Here is a 25,471-nt window from a genome sequence, read left to right on the forward strand (position 1 = left end):
TACCAGATGTGTCAAATAAAATTCCCCTTTAAATAAATTTATACTTAAAATTACCTTTCATGAGAAAAACAAAAACAACGTAAAAGAAGGGACTAATTTGTTCGCACAGACTAGATGACAAGTGTCAATGGGAGTTACCACAGTCAGAGAAAGTTCATGGAGAATGAGACTGGGAGCCAGGTCTGAATAGACATGTAGCTGTCGGTAAGAGGAACAGAAACTAAAAAGACAGTAAGGACAGCATGTAAAAGGCTGAGTGATGGTGAAATCAACTTGATTAACTCAGATTAAAAATCTGATGGTAGGGAAATAAAAACAGATGTCCGCACAACAACTAAATGAATGTTCATACACAGCATTATTAATAGACAAAAAGAGGAAACAACACAGGGGTGCCTGGGTGGTTCAGTAAGCTAAGCGTCCGACTTCGGCTCCGGTCATGATCTCGTGGTTCGTGGGTTCCAACCCTGCGTTGGGCTTTGTGCTGAGAGCCAGCTCAGAGCCTGAAGCCTGCTTTTGATTCTGTGTTTCCCTCTCTCTCTCTGACCCTCCCTTGCTAACGCTGCCTCTCTCTCTCTCAGAAATAAATAAAACATTAAAAAATTTAAAAAAAAAAAGACGAAATAACATAAAGCTCCATCAACTGATGAATGAACAAGGGCCTTAGCGCACAATGGAGTACTGTCTGACGATACAAAGAAATGAAGCACTGATCGAAGCTATCACCAACACTACCCTGAAAACATTCAGTGAAGCTAGTCACAAAGGACCAAACATTGTGGGACTCCATTGACATGAAATATTCAGAAGAGGCAACTGCATGGAGACAGAGACAGTAGTGGACTGGAGGTTGCCTGCGGCTGGGACAACGAGACGGGGCTTCCTTTCAGGCTGATGGAAACATTCTACACGATGGCAGTGATGCTGGCATGAGTACAGTCAAGAGACACTGAACTGTACATGTCAAATGGGTGAAATTTATGCCATGTTGTATTATACCTCAATAAAACCCTAAAAAAATCCAACAGCAGGACATAGATACTTTTCTTAATTCTCTCTTTTGGGTATATATACTATACATGATCTGAATATTTCTGTGCTTTTACAATATATCGAAAAGGAAAAGAAAATGAAATGCCCAAGTTCAAATGGTTTGTAAAGTAATCTTTCTGTACAAGTCATCTTGAATCAATACAGATTCTGCAAAAAGTGAAGATGAGAAAAAAGAAAATTTTCTGAGACATTCCATTAAACATTATCTTCTGATTTTATCTCAGCTTGCCTCATCATGGGAATGGGGATCTCATTAAAAAACATTGTTTAGTAGGGGAAAATGTCTCTTGGGGGCACCTGGATGGCTAAGTCAGTTAAGTGCCCAATTTGTGATTTCAGCTCAGGTCATGATCTCATGCTTCATGAGATGGAACCCCACACTGGGCTCTGCACTGATAGCATGGAGGCTGCTTGGGATTGATTCTCTCCCTCCTCGCTCTGCTCCTCCCCTCTTAACATGCACACACGTGCGCGCTCTCTCTCTCCTCTCTCTGACCCTCCCCTGTTAACATGCACACACATGCACTCTTGCTCTTTCAAATAAACTTAAAAAAATTAAAATTAAAAAAAGAAAAAGAAGTGTCCCAATTTCTGTGAGAAAGGATACAAAAAGCCTTAACATTCCTAAGAGTAAATATTATAAGAAAAAATGTATAATACTAATAGTAGAATGAAAATCAGAGTTTAAGAAATAAAAACATCGTAAAGATACTAACATTATAAATTAATTATAATGAAACACAAAAGAAAGTGGTCCATGAAAATTAGTATCCTAAGACACTTTATATTATTTAACCAGCTATAAATTAACTGTTGATGGGTTACATTTAATACATACCTGACTTTCAAATTGACCTAATTTCTTCTTTAGATCCTGTCTCTCATCTTCTAAACTAAGACGATAACATGATATAACTTCCAGTGAAGCCTCTGACATAGATTTTTTTTTCAGACTATCAGCCAGTTCTTCTTGAAGTTGTCTCACAGCTACCTGAGAAGACATTTCTGTTACTGATTTTATAAATCATCTTATTATTAAATTACATTAATAATATACAACTCTTACATAGGTACTTTAAGAAATATTGCCACATACATTAATTTACCCTCTTTTCCTAACAAGTACACATTCCTGTTTACTGAACTCAGTGAAAGACACAAAAGGTGGTATCTTCCTGTATAGTCAGTATTAGGTCACATAGATAATGAATTCAGCCCACTATGCATTCTCTTCTAATGAATTTGCCAAGCTTCATACCTACAGAAGTCTCAAAAAGAAATGGGGATGTACGTGGGAGTAGCAGTGGTAGATTCCTAATGATGAAATGATTTCCCTCTTTTTTTTTTATTAAAGGCTTAAATTACATACAGAGTTCCTCACATATTCAATCCTCTGCTCCAATCCTTCTCCTAGATTCCTATCTCGAGGAACAAAAGTGAAGTCGTTCCAATGGGCTTCATGGCCCCACATTACCTGGCTTCCATCTCCCTCCCTGACCTCAGCGCCTAGAGCTCTCTCCTCTACTCCCTCCATTCCTGCTCCACAAGAATCCTGCAACCATTCCTTAGTCTGACCATGGAGATCCAATGCCAAATTACGAAATCAAAGAGAGATACAATTCTCTTGGTGCAGGACAAACTGAGGCCCAAATGATAGTAATTGAGCTTCGAAATGAACAAATTCTTTGTAAACATGTTTAAACGAAGTTATCAATAGCATTGGGAAGACTAATCAAACAGAGCTTTGCTAAAACTCACCACAGTTGTCTCAAATTATGATTTAATGAAAAGCAGATGCCTTTAAATATATAAGAGATTGTACAAATACATGTTTTGAGACTAAAAGACCAAATTTATGTGAATGAAAATAAAGTCATACCAATTTAAAATGTATAAAAAGCTACCAAAGGAATAGTATTACCAGAGAGAGCATGTACATTTCATCTGGGAAATCTGGAGTCTGCTGTCCAGTTAACCCACTTAATTGAATCACAGTTTCAAAATGCTCATTTTACATTTGAGCATTTTCATTTACTAGTTCACGACAGTAATAAAATATGATGGTAAAGATTAAAATTATTATTGTAGGGGTGCCTGGGTGGCTTCGTTGGTTAAGCCACCAACTTAAAAAAATTTTTTTTTTTATGTTTATTTATTTCTGTGAGAGAGAGAGACAGCGTGAGCAGGGGAGGGTCCGAGAGAGGGAGACACAGAATCTGAAACAGGCTCCAGGCTCTGAGCTGGCTGTCAGCACAAAGCCCAATGCAGGGTTCAGACCCACGAACCGCGAGATCATGACCTGAGCTGAAGTCAGACGCTTAACCGACTGAGCCACCCAGGTGCCCATAAGCCACCAACTCTTGATTTCGGCTCAGCTCATGAATCTCACAGATCATGAGTTTGAGCCCTGCAAAGGGCTCCGTGCTGGCAGTGCAGAGCATGCTTGGGATTCTCTCTCTCTGCGCCTCCCCAGATCATGTTCTCTGTCTCTGTCTCTCTCTGTCTCTAAAAATAAACTTAAAAAATTTATTACTGTAGCAGTATAAGACTATTATCTATAACAATTTATAACTTAATGTCTTAAAGTTTATTAGATGATACAGTATCATTACTCAAATTAAGGGACCTTGATCTAATTTTTATTTGCTGCATACAAGTTATGCTTTTTTGTTGATTTATAGTCTTTTTTTTTTTTAATTCCACTAGATTGTTCAGACCTGGCAGAGGTGATGGTTGGGAGATACTGTTGCAGCAAGATGGTGGAGAAACAAGGAGTTTCGTACTTCCCACCTGCATCTCTCAAAGAAGGGCTGAAGCCAAAGGATTCTGAACCGTAAGAGTCTAAGAGGAAAAAAGATGGAATCCACTAAGAAGACTACCTCATAGGGCTTTTGGAGAGAGATCCTATGTCTAACTGCGGAGCTTTCTTTGTGCTTCGTGCCCCAGTCCCAGAAATTCCATCTGGGATAGACGGTACACAAGAGATTGCAATCCCAGTCAGATTCAGGAGGAACTATTCGCCTACAAGATCTCCCGGGCTATACGGTGGGGAGTCCCAAATGTCACTATGAGTAGGGAAATAAAATAACCAAAGTCCCAACAAGAAAGACCAAGGGACACCATCAAAAGAACACTTCCTGAATGGACAGGCCCTGAACAGTCTATGAGCTTCCTTTAATATAGCAGTACTTACAGGTGCAGAGCACATAACAAGCTTTTAAAACTTACTAGAGATAGAAAGCTAGCCCAAATGACAAAACAGAAGAACTCTCCTCTAAAGAAATCCCAGGAAGAAGTGACAGCTAAAGAATTGGTCAAAACAGATATAAGCAACATAACTGACCAAGAATTTAGAACAACAGTCATAAAATTAGTCGCTGGGCTTGAAAAAGGCATGGAAGACACCAGAGACAGTACTGCTACAAAGAATATGAATGAATCTTAAAAGTAGTTGTGATGAAATAAAAAATGCTACAAACAAGGAGTGTATTAAAATGGAGGCAGCCACTGCACGGATTGAAGAGGCAGAGAGGAGAATAGGTGAATTAGAAGACACAATGATAGAAAAAGAGGAAGCCGAGAAAAAGAGAGATAAACGGATCCAGGAGCAAGAAAGGAGAATTCGAGTACTGAGTGATATAGTCAAAGGGAGCAATATCCGTACCATAGGAATTCCAGAAGTAGAAGAGAGAGAAAGGGGCTGAAGGGATACTTGAACAAATTATAGCTGAGAACTTCCCCACTGGGGGAAGGAAACAGACATTGAAACCCAAGAGGCACAGAGAACTTCCCTCAGACGTAACTTGAATCAACCTTCTGCACGAAATATCATAGTGAAACTGGCAAAATATAAGGATAAAGAGAGAATTCTGACAGCAAGGGATAAAAGGGCCCTAACATACAAAGGGAGATAACAGAGTAGTTGCAGACCTATCTACTGAAACTTGGCAGGGCAGAAAGCAATGCCAGGAAATCTTCAATGTGATGAACAGAAAAAAATATGCAGCCAAGAATTAATTATCCAGCAAGCCTGCCATTCAGAATAGAAGGACAGATAAAGGTTTTCTCAAGCAAAAATTGAAGGAATTCATCACCACTAAAGAAGCCCTAGAAGAAACCCTGAGGGGGACTCTATGAGGGAAATGTTGCAAGGAACGCAAGGTACCAGAGACGCCACCACAGGCATGAATCCTACAGAGAACACAATGACTCTAAACCCATATTTTTCAATAACACTGAGTGTAAATTGACTAAATGCTCCAATCAAAAGACAAAGGGTATGAGAGTGGATAAAAAAACAAGATCCATCTATTTGCTGTCTACAAGAGACTCATTTTAGACCTGAGGACACCTTCAGATTGAAAGAGAGGATATGGAGAAATCTCTCTCACGCTACTGGAAGTCAAAAGAAAGCTGGAGTAGCCATACTTATAACGGACAAACTGCACTTTAAACTTAAGGCAGTAACAAGAGATGAAGAAGGGCATTATACAATAATTACAGGGTCTATCCATCTGGAAGAGCTAACAATTATAAATGTCTATGCACCAAATTCAGCAACACCCAAATACATAAAACAATCACAAACATAAACAATCTTATGGATAAGAATGTGTTAATAGCAGGGGACTTTAATACTCCACTTACAGCAATGGATGGATCAACTAGACAGAAAATCATTAAAGAAACAATGGACCTGAATGACATATTCAATCAGATGGATCTGACACATACATATTTTTTTACTCAACTGGATTCAAAATTCAGCCATAATCAAAGACTACCTGAATTTTCTTTCTGGAAATCTGAAAAATACTTATCTTTCTACATACTTACTTCTCTTTCTGCTTTCTCATTTTCATACTGATGTATTCTTTCTTTTAAATGAGTACATTCATCAATTAACTCTTTATTTCTTTCTTCCAGCATAAGACCTTGTTTTTCACTCTCAGCTTGAAGTTTTTTTATGATAGCCTGAAAGTGGTCTTCGATAATAATTACTCGCTTTTCTTTATCTTCGGCTTTGTTATAAGCATCATCTAATTGCTGTCNAACGGACAAACTGCACTTTAAACTTAAGGCAGTAACAAGAGATGAAGAAGGGCATTATACAATAATTACAGGGTCTATCCATCTGGAAGAGCTAACAATTATAAATGTCTATGCACCAAATTCAGCAACACCCAAATACATAAAACAATCACAAACATAAACAATCTTATGGATAAGAATGTGTTAATAGCAGGGGACTTTAATACTCCACTTACAGCAATGGATGGATCAACTAGACAGAAAATCATTAAAGAAACAATGGACCTGAATGACATATTCAATCAGATGGATCTGACACATACATATTTTTTTACTCAACTGGATTCAAAATTCAGCCATAATCAAAGACTACCTGAATTTTCTTTCTGGAAATCTGAAAAATACTTATCTTTCTACATACTTACTTCTCTTTCTGCTTTCTCATTTTCATACTGATGTATTCTTTCTTTTAAATGAGTACATTCATCAATTAACTCTTTATTTCTTTCTTCCAGCATAAGACCTTGTTTTTCACTCTCAGCTTGAAGTTTTTTTATGATAGCCTGAAAGTGGTCTTCGATAATAATTACTCGCTTTTCTTTATCTTCGGCTTTGTTATAAGCATCATCTAATTGCTGTCGAAGCAACATATTTTCACTTTGTAGTTGAGATAATCTCTCCTCTAAGGATTCTTGCTTTCCAATGTATTTATTCACTTTACTTTGCTCGTTCTGATACATGTGTTCAATTTCCTTCTTCTGACACTCTATTTGACTTAGGTCTCTTTGCACACGTTCTAAAACTAAAGTCTTTTCTCTGAGAGCCTCTTTTGTGTGATGGAACTCAATTTCTAGGCTGTTGAATTTAGTTTCAACTTGAGCAAGTTGCTGAGAAAGAATTTCATTGTTATCTTTTAGACTAGACATATCAAAATTCATCTTGTCCTGTAAACAAAACTTCTCATCTCTTGCTCTCTGGAAATCAAGTTCTAGGTCCCTTCTTGATGTTTTACTCTGATCATGATCGGGTATAGCAGTAGCCAGTCTAGCACGGTATGATTCAAGTTCTTCTTCCAGTCTCTCTTTATTTTGTTTTTCATTCTCCAACTGAGACTTTAGCATTTGAATCTCAGCTGTCAGAACATTAAGCTGCCCATTATATTGGAATATTGTTTTGGGTAATGTTTCCTCATTCTGTTTTATGGTCTTCTGAAGACTGTCATTCTTTTCTTTTAATGTTTCAATGTCACCACAATATTTCTTTTCTTTTCCCTGGTTCTGATTTTTTATGGTGTCTATTTCCATTCTTAGCATGGCAATTTCATCCTGCAACATGTGGTTTGTATGCAACAGATCTTGTTTTTCTTCATAACTATCAGGAACCTAAGTAAAACAAAGGAGATTTTCAGATAGCACTTAATAAAATGACATGATCATCATTTTCTCTGAAATTCAAGTATAACCTATGTTTATATAATGAAAAGGTTGCAGGAGGCACCAAGGTGGCTCAGTTGGTTAACTGTCTGACTCTTGATTTTGGCTCAGGGCATGATCTGAGATTCTGTGGATTCAAGCCCAATGTCAGGCTCTGTGCTGACAGTACGGAACATGTTTAGGATTCTCAATCTCCCTCTCTCCGCCCGTTCCCTGCTTGTACTCTCATCTCAAAAATAATAAACATCAAGAAACGAAGAAGGGAAGGAAGGAAGGAAGATAGATTGCAGTAAGTGAATATCCAAATGGAAAAAACATAATGTTTGGCCCAAATCTCAAACTTTATAAACACAAAAATTACCAAAAGTTCAAAATGTTAACTGACGATAATGGATGCATGAAAATAACAAATAATTCATGAGAAAAATTTTAACAATCTCAGAACTGGAAAGGCCTTTCTCTGATTTACAACAAACCAGAGGCCTGCAATAAAAGAGTAATAAATCTGACTACATTTAGCAATTGAGTTCACACTCTGATATCTAACACAGCTACCCCACGGTAAAATCCTTTACTCTGCATATACTTGGACAGATTACATTTCCTAATTTTTTTTCCTGAGAATATTTCATAGATACTTACTTTTCTAACATTTCTATAGTCAGTTATAAGAACTACATCTACTGATAACTGAAAAATCTAGGCACATACTAGAAACACTTCTATATACATCATGAACTCATTTGGTTATCACAATTCTAGAATGGAGAGATTAAAAATGTGAGCTGCACGACTTTCCCCTGGTCTTCTCACTCCACCAACCAGTGCTACTTCTCTAGTGTAAATACATAAATACAAAAGAAGTCTTATATTTCAAAATACTGAGAGGAAATAAGGTGAAATTTATACATCTCAGAAAATCATGAGATTATTTACTGCTGCAATAACTTTTATTTCCTCTTCATGCTTAACGTAGTAATAAATGTAAAATAGGGGAAATAAATGGAACTATTTTAGTAGGAATAAAACACCTGTATATAAATTATCATTAAGTATCTATTATAGCATACCATTGTTTTCAAAAGCTCCTTGTAATGAAATAGGTTACTGCTTGAAGCAAACTGTGACTTTTCTCAAAAGTAGGAGACTTGATACCCAAAAGAGGATCTCTGACTGGCTACACTTGTCTTCTGTCCATTAGTGGAAGTGTTAAACTAACCTATTAATACATCAAGGCAGTGAAGTAACTGTTCTAAAGCAAAACATGTGTTTTTGAGATTATGGAAAGTTCATCATTGCCTACAGAAAATAATAAAAGCATCTCTTTGGATGAGGACATTATGAATGTCACTATTTGCTGCAGACACATGCATTTCATTAAGAATAGTATTTTATCCAATGAAGCAAAAATGCCACCGTCCCCCATGTCCCTCCCAAAAATATACGTGCTTTTCAAATCCTCTATACTTTCCATGGTGTATGGGGTTGGCTTTGTTTTGTTTTGTTTTGTTTTAATGTATACATACATGGAGAAAAAAGGAATAATAATTTAAAAAATACACCTGTGTATTTCAAAGTAAATAAAGAAAATACCTCAAATTCATTTTCTTCCTAGCCATTTCTATCTCTATTTGTTTGCAAAGGTAATTATTTAGAATTCCACCTTGTAATACTCTGGCATTCTGTTCTACAGAAAGTGGCCACTGAGTGGCCACTTTGTTCTTCTACAACCTAGACACACAATTCATTATGATCCTGGGTATCATACCATTAAAATTAAGTCAAAAGCTGAAGACGGGAACCTTAAAAAACTGTTCAAAGGAACATAACCTCATGTTTTAATTTATTTTAAACCTAAATAACTTACATTGAATCAAAGGGATACTATAAAATATATGTATAATATACCATATAATAATGATGGAGATATACAATTTTTATCAAAAACTTATTTACCTTATTCAAATGATTTTTTACAGCCTTCAATTCCATGTGTAGTGTTCTAACAGTGGCTTCAAGTTGTAGTTTCATTTCAACTTCCTGAGTATACTGCTCTTGTGTTCTTCGTAACTCCTCCCTAATTTTTTCATATAACTTCTCTGCATGTCTTCTTTTTTCTTCTTCTTGCTTTAAAGTTAATCTGCAATTAAATGTGTTTCTTTTAAAATTTGTTTTGTTAGAAATAAAAAGTTCAGTTGATAAGCTATTTCCACATTACTTCTTATCCAAATGAAATTTCTATGTTCTCCAATTTTTTCCTTTCAAAGTCTCATGTTTTTATTTTCTCACTTCAACCTCTTCCAAAGGATAGATACAGTTGAAAAGAAACCATGAGAAAGTACTATGCAACTTAAGTTAGTTGCAGTCAGTAATAACTCTAGTAGACGTTGTAGGAAATGAATTTTGAAATTATTCAGGAAAGGTAGATTTGAAAATTATCCTTTTCCCCACAGGTATAAATATTCCTCCACAGAACACATAGTTCCTAATTACAAAGAGAAGTCATTGTTTATAAACAAACTTACAAATTCACTAGAAATAAAATGTCAACTTCACAAGCCATTACAAGTACCTCCAAAAACGATTTGCGGTGTAAGACAGCATCTGCAGATGTTGTTTACACAGCAGCGTACACGTGCAGATGACTGTCATCCAAGACTGGGCCAGCGGGTCTACTATCTGTTGCCCTATATTTTCTGTTTCTTCTTCCACAACACTTGCCACTTACCTTGTTGATTGTTATTTATTGAATGAAGCATTTAAACACCCCTTTTAGGACAACACAGGATCCATATTAATTGAGGAAACAATTAAGAATAATATGTGTTTTCAGCATAAACTTTTGAATTAATTTTACCTACGTATGACAGAGATGTTGAAAACACTTATCAGGAATCCCTTTCCATATTCCTTTTTGAATGTTCATTCATTTTTGAGAGATGAAGAGAGAACACATGCACACAAAGGAGGGATGGGGCAGAGAGTGAGGGAGTCAGAAAATCTGAACTGGGCTCCAAACTGGCAGCAGAGCGCCCGAGTTGGGGCTCAAACTCACTAAACCTGAGCTCATGACCCGAGCCAAACACAGACGCTTGACTGACTGAGCCATTCAAGCACCCCCATTTTACTTCTTTTTTAATGGAGAGAGAGCTGGCACAAGTGCGCAAGTGTGGAGAGAGAGAAAGAGAGAATCCCACGAGAGGCAGAGAGAGAGAGAGAGAGAGGGAGGGAGAGAGAGAGAAAGAGAAAAGTGGGGCTCACCTGAAGAGGGGCTCATGCTCACCCAAAGGAGGGCTCGAGTCCACCCAAAGCTGGGCTCAAACTCATGAGATCATGATCTGAGCCGAAGTCAGATGCTTGACCAACTGAGCAAACCAGGCGCCCCCCACTTTACTTTTTCATCCTTGCATATGTTAAGAATGAAACTGACTGAATTTTTCAGAATTTTTCTGTCGAGCAAAATGGCCATTTTATATTCCGTTGGTGGGCATATATATTAATTTAAACTTTCCTGAGAACAATTTAAAAATATGGATCAAAGGCCTTCTTTAAAAATATTTATACTTTACCCAAATCAAACTATATTGAAGAATTTATTGCAAGTAAGTAATATAGAAACAGATTTATATAAAAGACATTCCTTATAGAATTAATTAAAATACTGAAAAATGAAAAACAAGCAAAATTCAATCTGTTAAATGATGAGGTTTCCATTTGGCAGACTTTTATAATGCCATTTAAATTATGATTTGGAATATTCATTAAATGATTACAAGTATTCATTCTTACAAACTTGCTGTATTATTTCCAAGAATCTCACACTTCACAACACAAAAGAAGTTTTCTCTCCAATAAAATCCCAGAAGGTAAGTTAGCAATTACAACATTTCCCCTAACATCTATAGTAAAAAAGTAAACAGTTTAAATATTTCTTTAAAACCAAGATGCTATAAATACCTCAGTGTGCAGAGTTCACGATCCCATTTCACTTTTTGACACTCTAACTGCGATTTCATTTCTTTTGTTTCTGATAGCTCCTTTCGTAGTGCATTACCTTTTTTTTCCATTTTTTTAATTTTTCCCATAAGTTGTTTACAGTGACTTTTTTTAACTTTTATTAATCTTTCATACGAAAGAACTGCATTCTGGATTTTCAATAAGGCAACAGAATCTGTATCAGAAAAGAAACAAAAACAGAAATAAGGTATATGAGTACTTTTTAAATCTACAGAACTATGCATTTTCAGTTCACTCATTCACACTTTTAATAAATATATACCTTCAATATAAGACATTACACTAAGCTCTACAGATACAACAGATAAGACCTCTGGCTACTGTTTAGCTTAAAGTCTAGTGAAGGACAGAGACAACTAAAATGATCATCATAAATTCAGAGAGTTGCCATGAGAAAACAGAGTTCTGTGATCATAACTTGATCTAGACTGGGCCCAAGGAAGATTTCCCTGAGGAAGAGAGAACTATACTGAGGAATGAAGGATAAGCAGGAAGCAATTAAGCAAAGGAGGAAGAAGATCACTCTAGACAGTCTAGACCATGTGCCAAAGTTTCGCTGTCATCTGCTTCTGGCCAAGATGGAGAGACACGTACTGATTTATCTTCCTACCTGAAGCAAGCAAAAACAAAACAGACAAAATTCATTTTCAAATGATTTTCAAGACTCGGGACTTCAGGCAAGCAAGTTAGCCAAACACTTGCCCAAGCTTGCTGCCTTGAGAGAATTTTCAGGCCACGACACAGGAGAAAAAAAGTAAATCGACTCCACCATATTCCTTGCACTGAGGGGATGGGACTGAGAGTCTGGTGAATTCAAGGCAGATAGAGATGGCAGGTCAGACATACAGGAGAGGAGAAAGCAGAACACAAAAAGAAGCCTGGAGATCTGTAGAGGGCCCCCCTTGGGTATTCAGCAGAGTCACACCCAATGCAAACATGGAAGGAAGTCACCTGTGACCAAGGGAGAAAAGACATCTGAAAAGAGGAGAGGAAACACCGCCTTGTGCTCACACAGCATGAAGGATAGTATCTATTCACATTAGCTAGGATGGAAAAACTCATAATTTGCCTTAGGTTGACCACTACTCGGGATTCATGGAAGAATTCATAAGAGCAAGACTGAAGGATCAAACTGTTGGTAAGTAACTTCACTATATCTCTAAACAAAGCAGGAAAAGAGAAGAGGAGGCCACAAGCTATTTCTTAAAATCCAAATAGGACTCACAGAGATGTAAATTATGTTAGACATGATAAATACAATGGATAGAAATAAACACATAGTAGACATCATATCGCCAGTGATAAGACTGAAGTTTAACTTTGGAAAACTGTGAGACAACTTCATGTGGGAAACACACAGTTGCCCAAAGAGGCAGGGGAAAGGGACAGGAAAACAAATACTTGGGAGAAAAAATGGCCAAAATTGTTCTAAACTTAATGAAAACTGGACAGCCAGAGGAGGGCAAGATGACGGAGAAGTAGGGAGCTCTGTACATTTCACTCACCCCCATATCCCACACAGAGGAGGCTGGAAGCCATGGGAACCCTTACAGAACCCAGGAGTTTGGGAGGAAAAGGAGACAGCGTCCGCTGAGAAAACTTCTAGTGTGACTGCGAACGGGGGAAGATAAAATCAGGCCGAGACCAGAGACACAGAGGGAGGGGGGAATCCCCCTCTGCAGGGAGCCGAAGTGAGTCTAGGGGGGAAAAAGAGTGGCCAAAACTGCTCAAGTCACTGTCCCTGTCACTGGAGAAGAGAAAAACCTCCGCTTGGGACACAGAGGGATCCAGTTTCCTGCTCTCCTCCTGACCCTAGGTGGGACGCACTTGTCCCAGGCACCCCGGGGGAAACTGCTCCCTGCTCGTCAGCTTGACCTGGAGGGGACGTGTGGCGGCTGCACCTTTGTGCTTCTGGCTCGGCTGGATCCCTGGGGGGGAGGCAAAAGGCTTAAAACTTCTGAGAAAGAGATTTGCCTGTGAGTTTATATTTTGGGTAACGGGACACAGACAGACCCGGTTCCCAGCTGACCCTAGGCGGCATGCACTCGTCCTAGGCAACCCCCGGATGAAACTGCTCCTCGCTCGCCAGCCCAACCTGGAGGAGACGGGAGCAGCAGCTTCTGGCTCGATCCCCAGGGGGAAGGAGAGAGGCTTGAAACTGCCCTGAGGGGCTCACCTGCGAGTTTATATTTCTGGCAATTTCAGTGGAGCACGTGGACTGAGATCTGGAAACGAGGCCTGGGCTGGGATATAGAGCATGGTCCACCTAGGCTACGCCCCCGGCACAGGGAGTTTACACACCCAAAAAAAGTGAGCTGCAACGCTTGGTTCAAGAAGGGACTGGGGCACCGCCACTCTTCTCCCCACAACCACCAAGGCAGGGCTCCCGTGGGATGCACTGGACCAAACCATGCCCATCCCTGCTAGAGAGCTGCCCTCTTCTTTATTTTTTTATTTTGATTTTGTTTACCGGAGCAGGGGCAAAACCAACATGGATGCACTGCCCTGATTAATTCTGGTCACTGGCTTGCTTAAACAGTCACATTTAATCCATTCTCTAGATATAAATTCTACACCTACCTACCTTTTCATCTCTTTCTCTCTGGAGTAATCAGACTATATAGTTTCTCTGGATAGCATCATCGTCATTTCTTTCGCCTCTTCTCCAACCATATTCCACTCTTTCGCTCTTTGAAAAAAGCCTCTTACTCCTTCTGCCTGCTCATTTCATTTCCAATTTCTCTTCATCCCCGCCTGTCATTTCTCTCTTTCTCGATGCTCTTCCACCTGCACTGCATACACCCGGCTATTTATTTGTAGCTGGGAAATCTGGTTATATGCTTTAGACTGTTCTTTGTCTATTGGGTTTCTTCTTTTTTCCTTTACTTCTTTTTTTCTTTTTTATGTATTTTTATCTCTAATTACCCGCCTTCCCTCCTTCCTCTTTTCTCTTTCGTTTTCCCTTTCGGTTTGCGTGTTTGTTGGATTTGTCTGTGCGTTTGTTTGCCTTTGTTCCCTGTGTGTTCGTCTGTTTTCTTTTCCAGGGCTACCTCAAGACACAAGCCAAAGTACACATGGTGGAGAGTCCCAAATACCACTATGAGTAGGAAATTAAAATAACCAAGGTCTCAACAAGACAGAGCAAGAGATACCATTCAAAGAACACTTTATGAACAGACAAGCCCTGGACAGTCAAAGAACCTTCTTTGGTACAGCAGCGCTCAGGTACAGGAGCAGAATGCAAAAAAAGCTTTTAAAACTAACAAGAGATAGAAAGCTAACCAAAATGACGAAACGAAAGAGTTCTCCTCCAAAGAAATTCCAGGAAGAATTGACAGCTAAAGAACTGCTCAAAACAGAAATAAGCAAAATAACTGAACAAAAATTTAGAACAATAATCATAAAATTGATCGCTGGGCTTGAAAAAAGCACGGAGGACATCAGAGAAACTATGGCTACAAACACTATGGAGCTTAAAAATAGTTATGATGAATTCAAAATGAGATACATAATAAACCGGGTCTGTCTAGGCGTACAATGCATGGACTGAAGAGGCAGAAAGGAGAATAAGTGATTTGGAAGACACAATTATAGAAAAAGAGGACACTGAGAAAAAGAGAGATAAACTGATCTAGGAACATGAAAGAAGAGTTCAGAGCTCAGCGATACTATCAAACGGAACAATATCCGTATCATAGGAATCCTAGAAGAGGAAAAGAGAGGGAAAGGTGCTGAAGGAGTCCTGGGACAAATTATAGAAGAGAACTTCCCCAACCTGGGGAGGGAAGTAGATGTTGAAATTCAAGAGTAACAGTCTGAGGAACTCCCCTCAGACGTAACTTGAATCGATCTTCTGCACGACATATCATAGTGAAAATGGCAAAATATAAAGACAGAGAATTTTGAAAGCAGCTAGGGAGAAAAGGGGCCTAACATACAAAGGGAAACCTATCAGAGTGGTGACAAACCTATCTACTGAAACTTGGCAGGCCAGAAAGGAATAGCAGGCGATCTACAATGTGATGAACAGAAAAAATATGCAGCCAAGAATCCTCTATCCAGCAAGCCTTTCATTCAGAATAGAAGGAGAGATAAAAGTCTTTCCAAGTAAACAAAAACTGAAAGAATTCATCACCACTAAACCAGCCCTACAAGAAATCCTGAGGGGGACTTTCTGAGGGAAATGTTGCAAGGAACACAAGATACCAGAGACACCACCACAAGCATGAATCCCACAAAGGACACGATGACTCTAAACTCTATATTTCAATAATAACACTGAATGTAAATGGACTGAATGCCCCAATCAAAAGACACAGGGTAGCAGAATGGATAAAAAAACAAAATCCAGCTCTGCTTTCTACAAGAAATTCATTTCAGACTGGAGGCACCTTCAGACCGAAAGTAAGGGGATGGAGAAATGTCTAGTATGCTACTGGAAGTCAAAAAAAAGCTGGAGTAGCTACACTTATATCAGACAAACTGGACTTTAAAGTAAAGACAGTAACAAGGGATAAAGAAGGGCATTATATAATAATTCAAGGGTCTATCCATCAGGAAGAGCTAAAATTATAAATGTCTACGCACCAAATATGGGAGCACCTAAATACATAAAACAATCACAACAGAAACACTCTTATCAATAAGAAAGTGCTAATAGCAGGAGACTTTAATACTCCAGTTACAGCAATGGACAGATCAACTAGACAGAAAATCAATAAAGACACAATGGACTTAAATGACACATTGGACCATATGGATTTGACAGATATATTTAGAACTCTACATCCTGAGGCTATGGAACTCACTTTCTTCTCAAGTGCTCATGGCACATTATCAAGATAGATCACACACTGGGACATAAAGCAGCCCTCAATAAATATAAAAGAATTGATATCATAACATGCAAACTTTCAGACCACAATGTTATGAAACTCGAAATCAATCACAGGAAGAAGTCTGGAAAACCTCCAAAACTAAGGAGGTGTTCTTGAACACCCTACTAAAGAACAAATGGGCCAATCAGGCAATTAGAGAAGAAATTTAAAAATATATGGAAACAAATGAAAGTGAGAATACAACAATCCAAACTCTAAGGGATGTGGCAAAAGCCGTCCTAAGAGGAAAGTACATTGCACTCCAGGCCTAATTCAAGAAATTAGAAAAAGCACAAGTGCAAAATCTAACAGTGCACCTAATGAAACTAGAGGGAGAGCAACAAGAGCACCCCAAGCCCAGGAGAAGAAGAGAAATAATAAAAATCACAACAGAAATAAACAATATAGAAACCAAAGAAACAGCTGAAGAGATCAATGAAACCAAGAGTTGGTTTTTTGAAAAAGTAAACAAAACTGACAAACCTCTAGGCCGGCTTCTCAAAAAGAAAAGAGAGAGCACCCAAATAGACAAAATCATGAATGAAAATGGGCTGATTACCACCAACCCCTCAGAAATACAAGCAATTATCAGAGAATACTATGAAAAACTATATGCCAACAAACTGAACAACTTAGAAGAAATGGACAAATTTCTAAACACACACACACTACCAAAATTCACACGGGAAGAGATAGAAAACATGAACAGACCCATAACAAGTGATGAAATCAAATCAGTTATCAAAATTCTCTCAACAACGGGTGTCTAGGTGGCTCCGTCGGTTAAGCGTCCGACTTCGGCTAAGGTCATGATCTCGTGGGTTGTGGGTTCGAGCCCCGCGTCAGGCTCTGTACTGACAGCTAGCTTGGAGCCTGGAGCCTGTTTCAGATTCTGTGTCTCCCTCTCTCTCTGACTCTCTGCTCACGCTGTCTCTGTCTCAGAAGTAAATTAAAAAAAAAAAAAACTCCCAACAAATGAGAGCCCTGGGACAGATGGCTTCCCTGGGGAATTCTACCAGACATTTAAAACAGAATTAATACCCATTCTTCTCAAACTATTCCAAAAAATAGAAATCGAAGGAAAACTTCCNGGGTGTGGTGGGCGAGGGGGGAGATGGGCATGGAGGAAAGCACTTGTGGGGATGAGCACTGGGTGTTATATGGATAGCACCTTGACAATAAACTATTCAAAAAAAAAGTCAAGTTTCATGACCTTTGCTTACACAGAATATCTGACGGAATTAAGAAAAATGCTACTAGAATTAATAAATGAATTCATTATGGCATCTGGGTGACTCAGTCCGTTGAGTGTCTGACTCTTGTTTTCAGATCAGGCTATGATTCCAGAGTAATGGAATCGAGCCCTTTGTCGGGCTTGCACTGAACATGGAGTCTGCTTAAGTTTCTCTCTCTCTCTCTCTCTCTCTCTCTCTGAACCTCTCTGCAGCTCATGCACTCTCTCTAAAATTAAATATATATATAAATTTATCAAGGTTGGAGGATACAGAATCACTATATAAAAATCAACTGTATTTCTATGTATTAGTTATAAAGAATCAAAAATTAAAATATAGGGGCACCTGGTAGCCCAGTGGGTTATGCGCCAGATTCCTGCTCAGGTCATGATCTCACAGTTGGTAAGTTCAAGCCCCACACTGGGCTCTGTACTGACACCTTGGAGCCTGGAGCCTGCTTTGGATTCTGTTTCCCTCGCTCCCTGCCTCTTCCCCACTCATGCTCTGTCTCTCTCTCTTTCTCTCAAGAGTAAACATTAAAAGACCACCAGACTTCTTCATTTTTATTTTTATAAATTGACAAGCTGATTCAAAAATTCATGTGGAAATGCAAAGGATCCAGAGTAGCAAAAGAACCCTGAGAAATAACAAAGCTAGAGGACTAACACTACCTGATTTCAAAAATTATTCTAAACTGGTAGTAATTAAAACAGCATAATATTGGTACAAAGATGGCCAAAGAGATTAATGGGACAGAAAAGAGCCCATAAATAAACCCACACATAAATGGTTAACTGATTATAACAAAGGAACAATGGCATAAAGTGGAGAAAACATAGCCTTTTCAAAAAAACGGTGCTGGAACAACTGGATATCCATATGCAAAGAACGAACTTGGATCCATACTTTGTATCAAAAATAAAAAAGAATATAAAATCAATCATAGATCTAAATTTAAGACCTAAAACTATAAAACTTCTAAAACCATGAGAGAAAATCTTTGTGACCTTGTGCTAGGGAAAGATTTCTTAGGTATGAAAACCAAAAGCAACAATCATAAAAGAACAAATGCATAAACTGTACTTCATCAAAAAGAAAAACTGCTCTTCAAAAACACTGTTGAGAGAATGCAAAGTCACAGACTGGGAGAAGAAAAACCCTGCAAAAAATAGAGGTGATAAAGGAACTGCATCTAGCTCTTTCTGCCATCTCTCCATGCCATCATAATGATGCATATGAATGTCATGGCAGATACTCTCAAAAGCATAACAATATTGGGGCGCCTGGGTGGCTTAGTCGGTTAAGCGTCCGACTTTCGCTCAGGTCACGATCTCATGGTTCGTGGGTTCGAGCCCCGTGTCGGGCTCTGTGCTGACTGCCAGCTCAGAGCCTGGAGCCTGTTTCAGTCTGTGACTCCCTCTCTCTCTGACCCTCCCCTGCTCACGCTGTCTCTCTCCCTCTCTCCTAGAAATAAATTTAAAAAAAAATTAAAAAAAAACATAACAATATTGAAAAGACAGGCAAATGTAGGCCACACTCCAAAGGCATCATCCACTTTTTTTTTTTTTTTAATGTTTTATTTCTAGGAGAGAGAGAGAGAGAGAGAGAGACAGCGTGAGCAGGGGAGGGTCAGAGAGAGAGGGAGTCACAGACTCTGAAACAGGCTCCAGGCTCTGAGCTGGCAGTCAGCACAGAGCCCGACACGGGGCTCGAACCCACGAATCGTGAGATCATGACCTAAGCGAAAGTCGGACGCTTAACCGACTAAGCCACCCAGGCGCCCCAGGCATCATCCACTTTTTAACTGTGATGATGAAGCATGGTTGTTACACTGGTGAATTGAAATCATTGATGGTCACAACATTGGGAAAATTGTTATGAACCTTACAGGCAGGTTAAGCAAACATGGAGTGATTGGCCCCAGAATTGATGGACAAAGCAAAGATCTAGAAAAATGGCAGAATAATCTGCTCACTTTGGTTTCATTGTACTGACAACCTCAGCTGCAATCACAAACCATGAAGAAGATGAAAACACACAGGAGGGAAAATCATGGGATTCTTTTTCTAGGGAGGTAATACTTACATACAAATAAAATGTCTCAGTGGACCAAAAAAAAAAAACCCCAAAAAACAGGAACTGTGTCTAGCATATAAAAAGAATTCTGAAAACTCAACAAGTAAGAAAACAAACCTAATTTTTAAAATGACAAAAGATTTGGACAATTCAAAGAAGATATACAGAGGGCAAACACGCACATGAAAATATGCTCAACATCATCAGTTATTAAGGAAATATATATTAAAACCATAATGATATATAAACTACATTATCATTCAGAATGGCTAGGATTTAAAAAGCTAACAATACTAAGTGTTCATGAATGTATATGGAGGAATTGGTGGTGGGAATGACAAATGGTACAACTACTTTAGAAAACAATTTGGCAGCTTCATAATAAGGGAATATAAAGGGCCATGAAACTTTTAAGGGTGATGAATATGTTAATTGTCTGGATTATGGTTATCGTTCAATACGTGTATACATATGTCAAAACTATCAAATGATAAACTTCATATATGTGCAGTTTATCTAACTACAGCGGTTGGAAACAAAAAGCTCTCTTACATCTAAAACAGTGGATAAGACACAGATGGAAAGTAGGATGTAAAACAATACATGATGAAGCTAGAGGACTGTGGCCTTTAACCTTATAGCAATGAGAAGTAATAGCTAAGCTTTAAGCCAGGGGGTAACATGATGAAATATAAATTTTTAAAAATATATAACAATTATGGTGGCAGTGTAGACCAAGGTTCTGGGAGGTGGAATGGCAGGGAAAACAGCCCTGAGGTTATTTCAGTAATCTAGGAGAAAAATAATGACCTGACCTTGGGTGAAGGCACAGAAGAGAAGCAGAGTTAAGAAACACACGAGATGTGCCTGAGAAAAGTACACTGGAAATTATGACTCTTTGGCTGAGAGTATACAACAGTTCTCATTTTATTTTAATATAAAACCTATTTCTGAGATGAGCAGCTCTACACTATATCAGTGTTCTATGGTACAGTACTAGACAAGGTGTGCACATATTATTATAGCAATATACATAAAAAAAGTCTTCCTACCTTTACAGTCCATGCCAAGTTGTTCAATTAGCAACTTGAAATACTCGTAATTAGAGTAAGGCAACTCACAATCCTCTGAAGCTTCAGTTTTAGAGGAGTGACTGAAGTCATCAAAGTCATCCATAGAATTAATCTGCTTTTTGACCTACAAATAAATAATGTCCCCCAAATATTTACAAAATATACCAAGTATAGAGAAGTGATAAAGACCCATTGTTTTATAAAAGCATAGACATGGGCACTTAGGTGACTTAGTCGGTGGAGCATCTGACTCTATTTTGGCTCAGGTCATAACCTCATGGTTCCTGAGTTTGAGTTCCACGTTGACCTCCATGCTGACAGCACGGAGCCTGATTGGGATTCTCTCTCTCCTTCTCCCTGTGCCCCTCCCCCATGTGTGCGTGCTCTCTCTCAAAATACATTTTAAAAAGAGGTCAATAACATTTAAAAGCAAAACCATAGGTACTTTTTAAAAGAACTGATTTTTGCAGAGAGAGAGGGAGACACAGAATCTGAAGCAGGCTCCAGGCTCCGAGCTGGCTGTCAGCACAGAGTCACTGTGCTGGGCTCAAACTCACGAACAGCAAGATCATGACCTGAGCTGAAGTCAGACTCTTAACTGACTGAGCCACTAAGGCACGCCAAAACTTTATATGTGAAGCACATCCTTCATACTACAAATACATACATTTGTATATACATTTGTACATACATTCAGTCTGACAATTTTAGCATTTTACTTGGAACATTTAGTATATTGACATTGAATGTAATTACTAAAAGATGTAAATTACTATCTACTAGATTACTGTTTATTTCCATTTGGCCAATCTCCTTATATTCTTTATTTTTATGTTTTATTTACTTTTGAGAGACAGAGAGAAAGAGAGAGAGAGAGAGAGAGAGAGAGAGAGAGGGGGAGATGCGGAACTGAAGCAGGCTCCAGGCTCTGAGCCGTCAGCACAGAGCCCAGTGAAGGGCTCGAACCCATGAACAGTGGGATCATGACCTGAGCCGAAGTCGGACACTTAACTGGCTGAGCCACCCAGGTGCCCCAAATTCTTATATTATTGTACTCTCATTTCTTACCTTTTTTTCTTTTCAAGTAATATTTGATTATTTGTTTAATAAATGTTTATTATTTCACACTGTCCCTCTATTAGCTTATTAGTTATACTTCTTTGGAGGTGATCTTAGAAATTACAATATATATCTTTAATTACATTCTAATAGGAATTATTAGATCTGACTAGTCCTTTCAATGCTAGAAACTTAGGATATTTAAAATCTATTATCTCCCTTCCAAATTTTATTTTTTATTTGATATACATTTTAATTCATATGTATTTTAAAACCCACAAGAGAAAACATTATCATTCCTTTGTCCAAGTAGTATTTATTTGTATTTATCCACATATTAACAATTTATTACTGTTCTTTTTCCTGGGTTTGCTTATTTATATCTGGGATTCTCCTCTATATGAAGAAATTCTTTTAGTGCACCTTTATTGTTAACAAATTCTCTTAGACTTTGCTTCTTGCTGTCTTTTTTAGCAATAAAATTTGAAGGATAATTTTGCTAGATATGTCATTGTAGGTTGACAGGGTTATATGGAAGCTTATTTGTTATTTTGGCATATTAAAGTGTTCTATTGTTTTCTAACTTAAATTTTTATGCTGAAAAGTTAGCTGTTAGTCTTTTTTTGCTCCTTTTTACCTGTAGGTAATGTGTACTTCGCTTTTAAGACTTTCATTTGTTTTTTGGGGCGCCTGGGTGGCTCAGTCGGTTAAGCGTCCGACTTCATCTCAGGTCATGATCTCACGGTTCGTGGGTTTGAGCCCCACATCGGGCTCTGTGCTGACAGCTAGCTCAGAGCCTGGAGGCTGCTTCAGGTTCTGTATTTCCTTCTCTCTCTGACCCTCCCCTGCTCACACTGTCTCTCTCAGAAATAAATAAAACATTAAAAAATAGTAATAATAAAAAAATAAAAGAACTGATTTTTATCAAAAAAATATTATCAATAGCTAGTATTTCTAAGTAACTTTTTCACAGAAAATGTCCCTACAACAAAGGAAGATTTTCTATTTTTTCACTATACCTTTCATAAAATCTTTTTTACCACAGAATATTTCTAATAAATATTATTTATCAAAATAATATACTAAAAATAAATAACAAAATTATATTGTATATTTTTTTACCTTGTTCTTTTTATTAGAAATCTTCTTTGCAAGTCTGAAATAAAACAAACAATCCTTTTCAGGCAAATATTAAATTCTTAAAATAGAAAGAATATCTAAACCTATTGTTTATGACTAAAATCTCTGCATTTGGAACTAACTTTCTACGAAGGGGATTAAACAATAGAGTAACATTAAAAATACAAAAAATATAATAATAATATTAACAAAGGATTAGACATATCCAATTTTAGTACATGTGGTAGGGAAGGGAGCACAACAAAGTACTAAATTTAGATCAAAACTAAAAAAAAGTTGGGGCGCCTGGGTGGCTTAGTCGGTTAAGCGTCCGACTTTCACTTAGGTCATGATCTTGCGGTTTGTGGGTTTGAGTCCCGCGTCGGGCTCTGTGCTGACTGCCAGCTCAGAGCCTGGAGCCTATTTCAGAGTCTGTGTCTCCCTCTCTCTCTGACCCTCCCCTGCTCACGCTGTCTCTCTCTCTTAGAATTAAATAAAAATATTTTTTAAAAAATTAAAAAATTTTAAAAAAACTAAAAAAGGCAAAGGAAAATCATAATGCTACTTATATTATTTGATAGGAATGATATCATTTTGTTGTTGTTGTCATTTTCAATAAAAATAAGCTTCTACTGGCATTAAAACCTATTTGGAAAGTGCAAGTTAAGTCCCTATATGAAGGAAACCCCTTTCTAACAATCATGATATTAACGTGTTGAAGACTTGCTATGCAACTACTATCTATGCACTATTATGAGTACTTTATATGTCTTAAAGGTATTTTAAGCCTCACAATAATCCTATGAAGCTTATTATATTAGAGGTATTTTACATAGGAAGAAAATGAGGCACAGAAAGTCTAAGTAACTTGCCCAAGTCCATACAGCTGGTCAAAAGCAGACCCTGTAGTCAAACCCAGGAAGAGTGCCTTCAAAGCATGTGTTTTATAATATGTGGTGAAAATAATAGTTAAGTGTTTCTAAGTAATAGATAAGCAAATAAATCTATATAATTATTCTATTTCTAGCTATAGTTATACATAAAAATTTCTGAATCTTATACATCTTTTTTAAAAATTTTTTAAATGTTTTTATTTTTTGAAAGACAGAGAGACAGAGGGCGAGCAGGGGAAGGGCAGAGAAAGGAGGAGACACAGAATCCAAAGCAGACTCTAGGCTCTGAGCTGTCAACACAGAGCCCAACGTGGGGCTTGAACTCACAAATGGCAAGATCATTTATTTCTGACAGAGAGAGAGAGACAGTGTGAGCAGGGAAGGGTCAGAGAGAGAGAAGGAGACAAAGAATCTGAAGCAGGCTCCAGGCTCTGAGCTGTCAGCACAGAGACCAACACAGGGCTCGAACCCACAAACTGTGAGATGATGACCCGAGCCAAAGTCAACCACTTAACTGAGCCACCCAGGTGGCCCTTATACATCTTCTTTTAAATAAAAAGACTTTATACCTAAGCAATATTGGAAATCTACTTTCAACAAACTAAAGATTTGCTTCTTCTAGAGAAGTTCATCAATAGGCATTCATTCATTTATTCAACTGTTTATTCCCACATTGAACACATACTTATTGAGCATACAATCTGTGTCAATGACACTGTTGGTACAGAAAGCATGGTTTTTGTAATTTAGAGCTTTATAATCCCAAAGTAATAATCTGTTATGGATTACTAGTTTATTTTCCAATTGTAAATAAACAAAATCTTCCCCTTTCCCCAGAATCTAAACAAATATTAACAATATAACCAGATACTTTAAAGTCCCTAACAAAATCATAGGTATTCGTGATACTATCAAAGGCACTGAATATCTAAAATCATCAAGGAATGAACAGCTCTATTTCAGAATGGCCTAAGTGTGTGTATATATATGTGTTTTTTAATCTGCACATTCAATTATATGAGAATACCCCATTATGGAGCCAATTCTGAATAAATAACTTATTCCACAAAACAACATGAATAGGAGTACTAAGCACAATTACTATCATCTTTAAAAGATAATGTAATACAATCAACAAGCTTTCTAAATATGGAAATGCAAACAAAATTAAACAAAATAACCATGTTTATCTCTATTGATCATTTCCAACAGAATACAAACATACTCTAAAAGCTTCCATCTTAAAATAGAGAAAGAAAATGCCTTTGCATTCCACATTCTTTTGCAGTTATCATCCATTTCTCTATGACCTTTCCCAATTAAAATGCTCGAAGGAATTGTTTACACTTAATCATCACAGTCCTGCTTCCATGGTAACTACTGAAATTGCTCCTTATCAAAGTCACTTACCCTCATCTTAACTTTTTAAGCAGCGTGTTTGATAGTGTTAAGTATTTCTGCTTGTACCTACCAACACTACAGCATTTTATTTCCACAAAAGGTAATCACTGCTAAAATTCCTTCACAGGGAAATAAAAAATTTATAGATTTCCTGATTCTTTTCACTTAAACTGCTATCATCATTCATTTGCAGTAGGCCACCAG

The 25,471-nt window shown here is 37.8% G+C and overlaps 1 protein-coding gene across 1 annotated transcript in view; it reads right to left on the minus strand.

The window, feature by feature from the left end:
- Nucleotides 1-25,471, minus strand: part of ANKRD26 (ankyrin repeat domain containing 26) — a 110,383-nt gene that overhangs the window by 19,271 nt on the left and 65,641 nt on the right. The window contains exons 19-24 of the mRNA XM_077772392.1: nt 22,977-23,010; nt 20,775-20,919; nt 11,475-11,688; nt 9,474-9,657; nt 6,510-7,466; nt 1,892-2,044 (exon numbers count right to left, since the gene is read on the minus strand). Of these exons, the coding sequence (XP_077628518.1) occupies nt 1,892-2,044; nt 6,510-7,466; nt 9,474-9,657; nt 11,475-11,688; nt 20,775-20,919; nt 22,977-23,010 (1,687 nt within the window). The remainder of the gene's footprint in view (nt 1-1,891; nt 2,045-6,509; nt 7,467-9,473; nt 9,658-11,474; nt 11,689-20,774; nt 20,920-22,976; nt 23,011-25,471) is intronic.

The sequence above is a fragment of the Crocuta crocuta genome, unplaced genomic scaffold, assembly GCF_008692635.1.
Source record: "Crocuta crocuta isolate KB4526 unplaced genomic scaffold, BGI_CrCroc_1.0 scaffold96, whole genome shotgun sequence".
Classification (NCBI taxonomy): domain Eukaryota; kingdom Metazoa; phylum Chordata; class Mammalia; order Carnivora; family Hyaenidae; genus Crocuta; species Crocuta crocuta.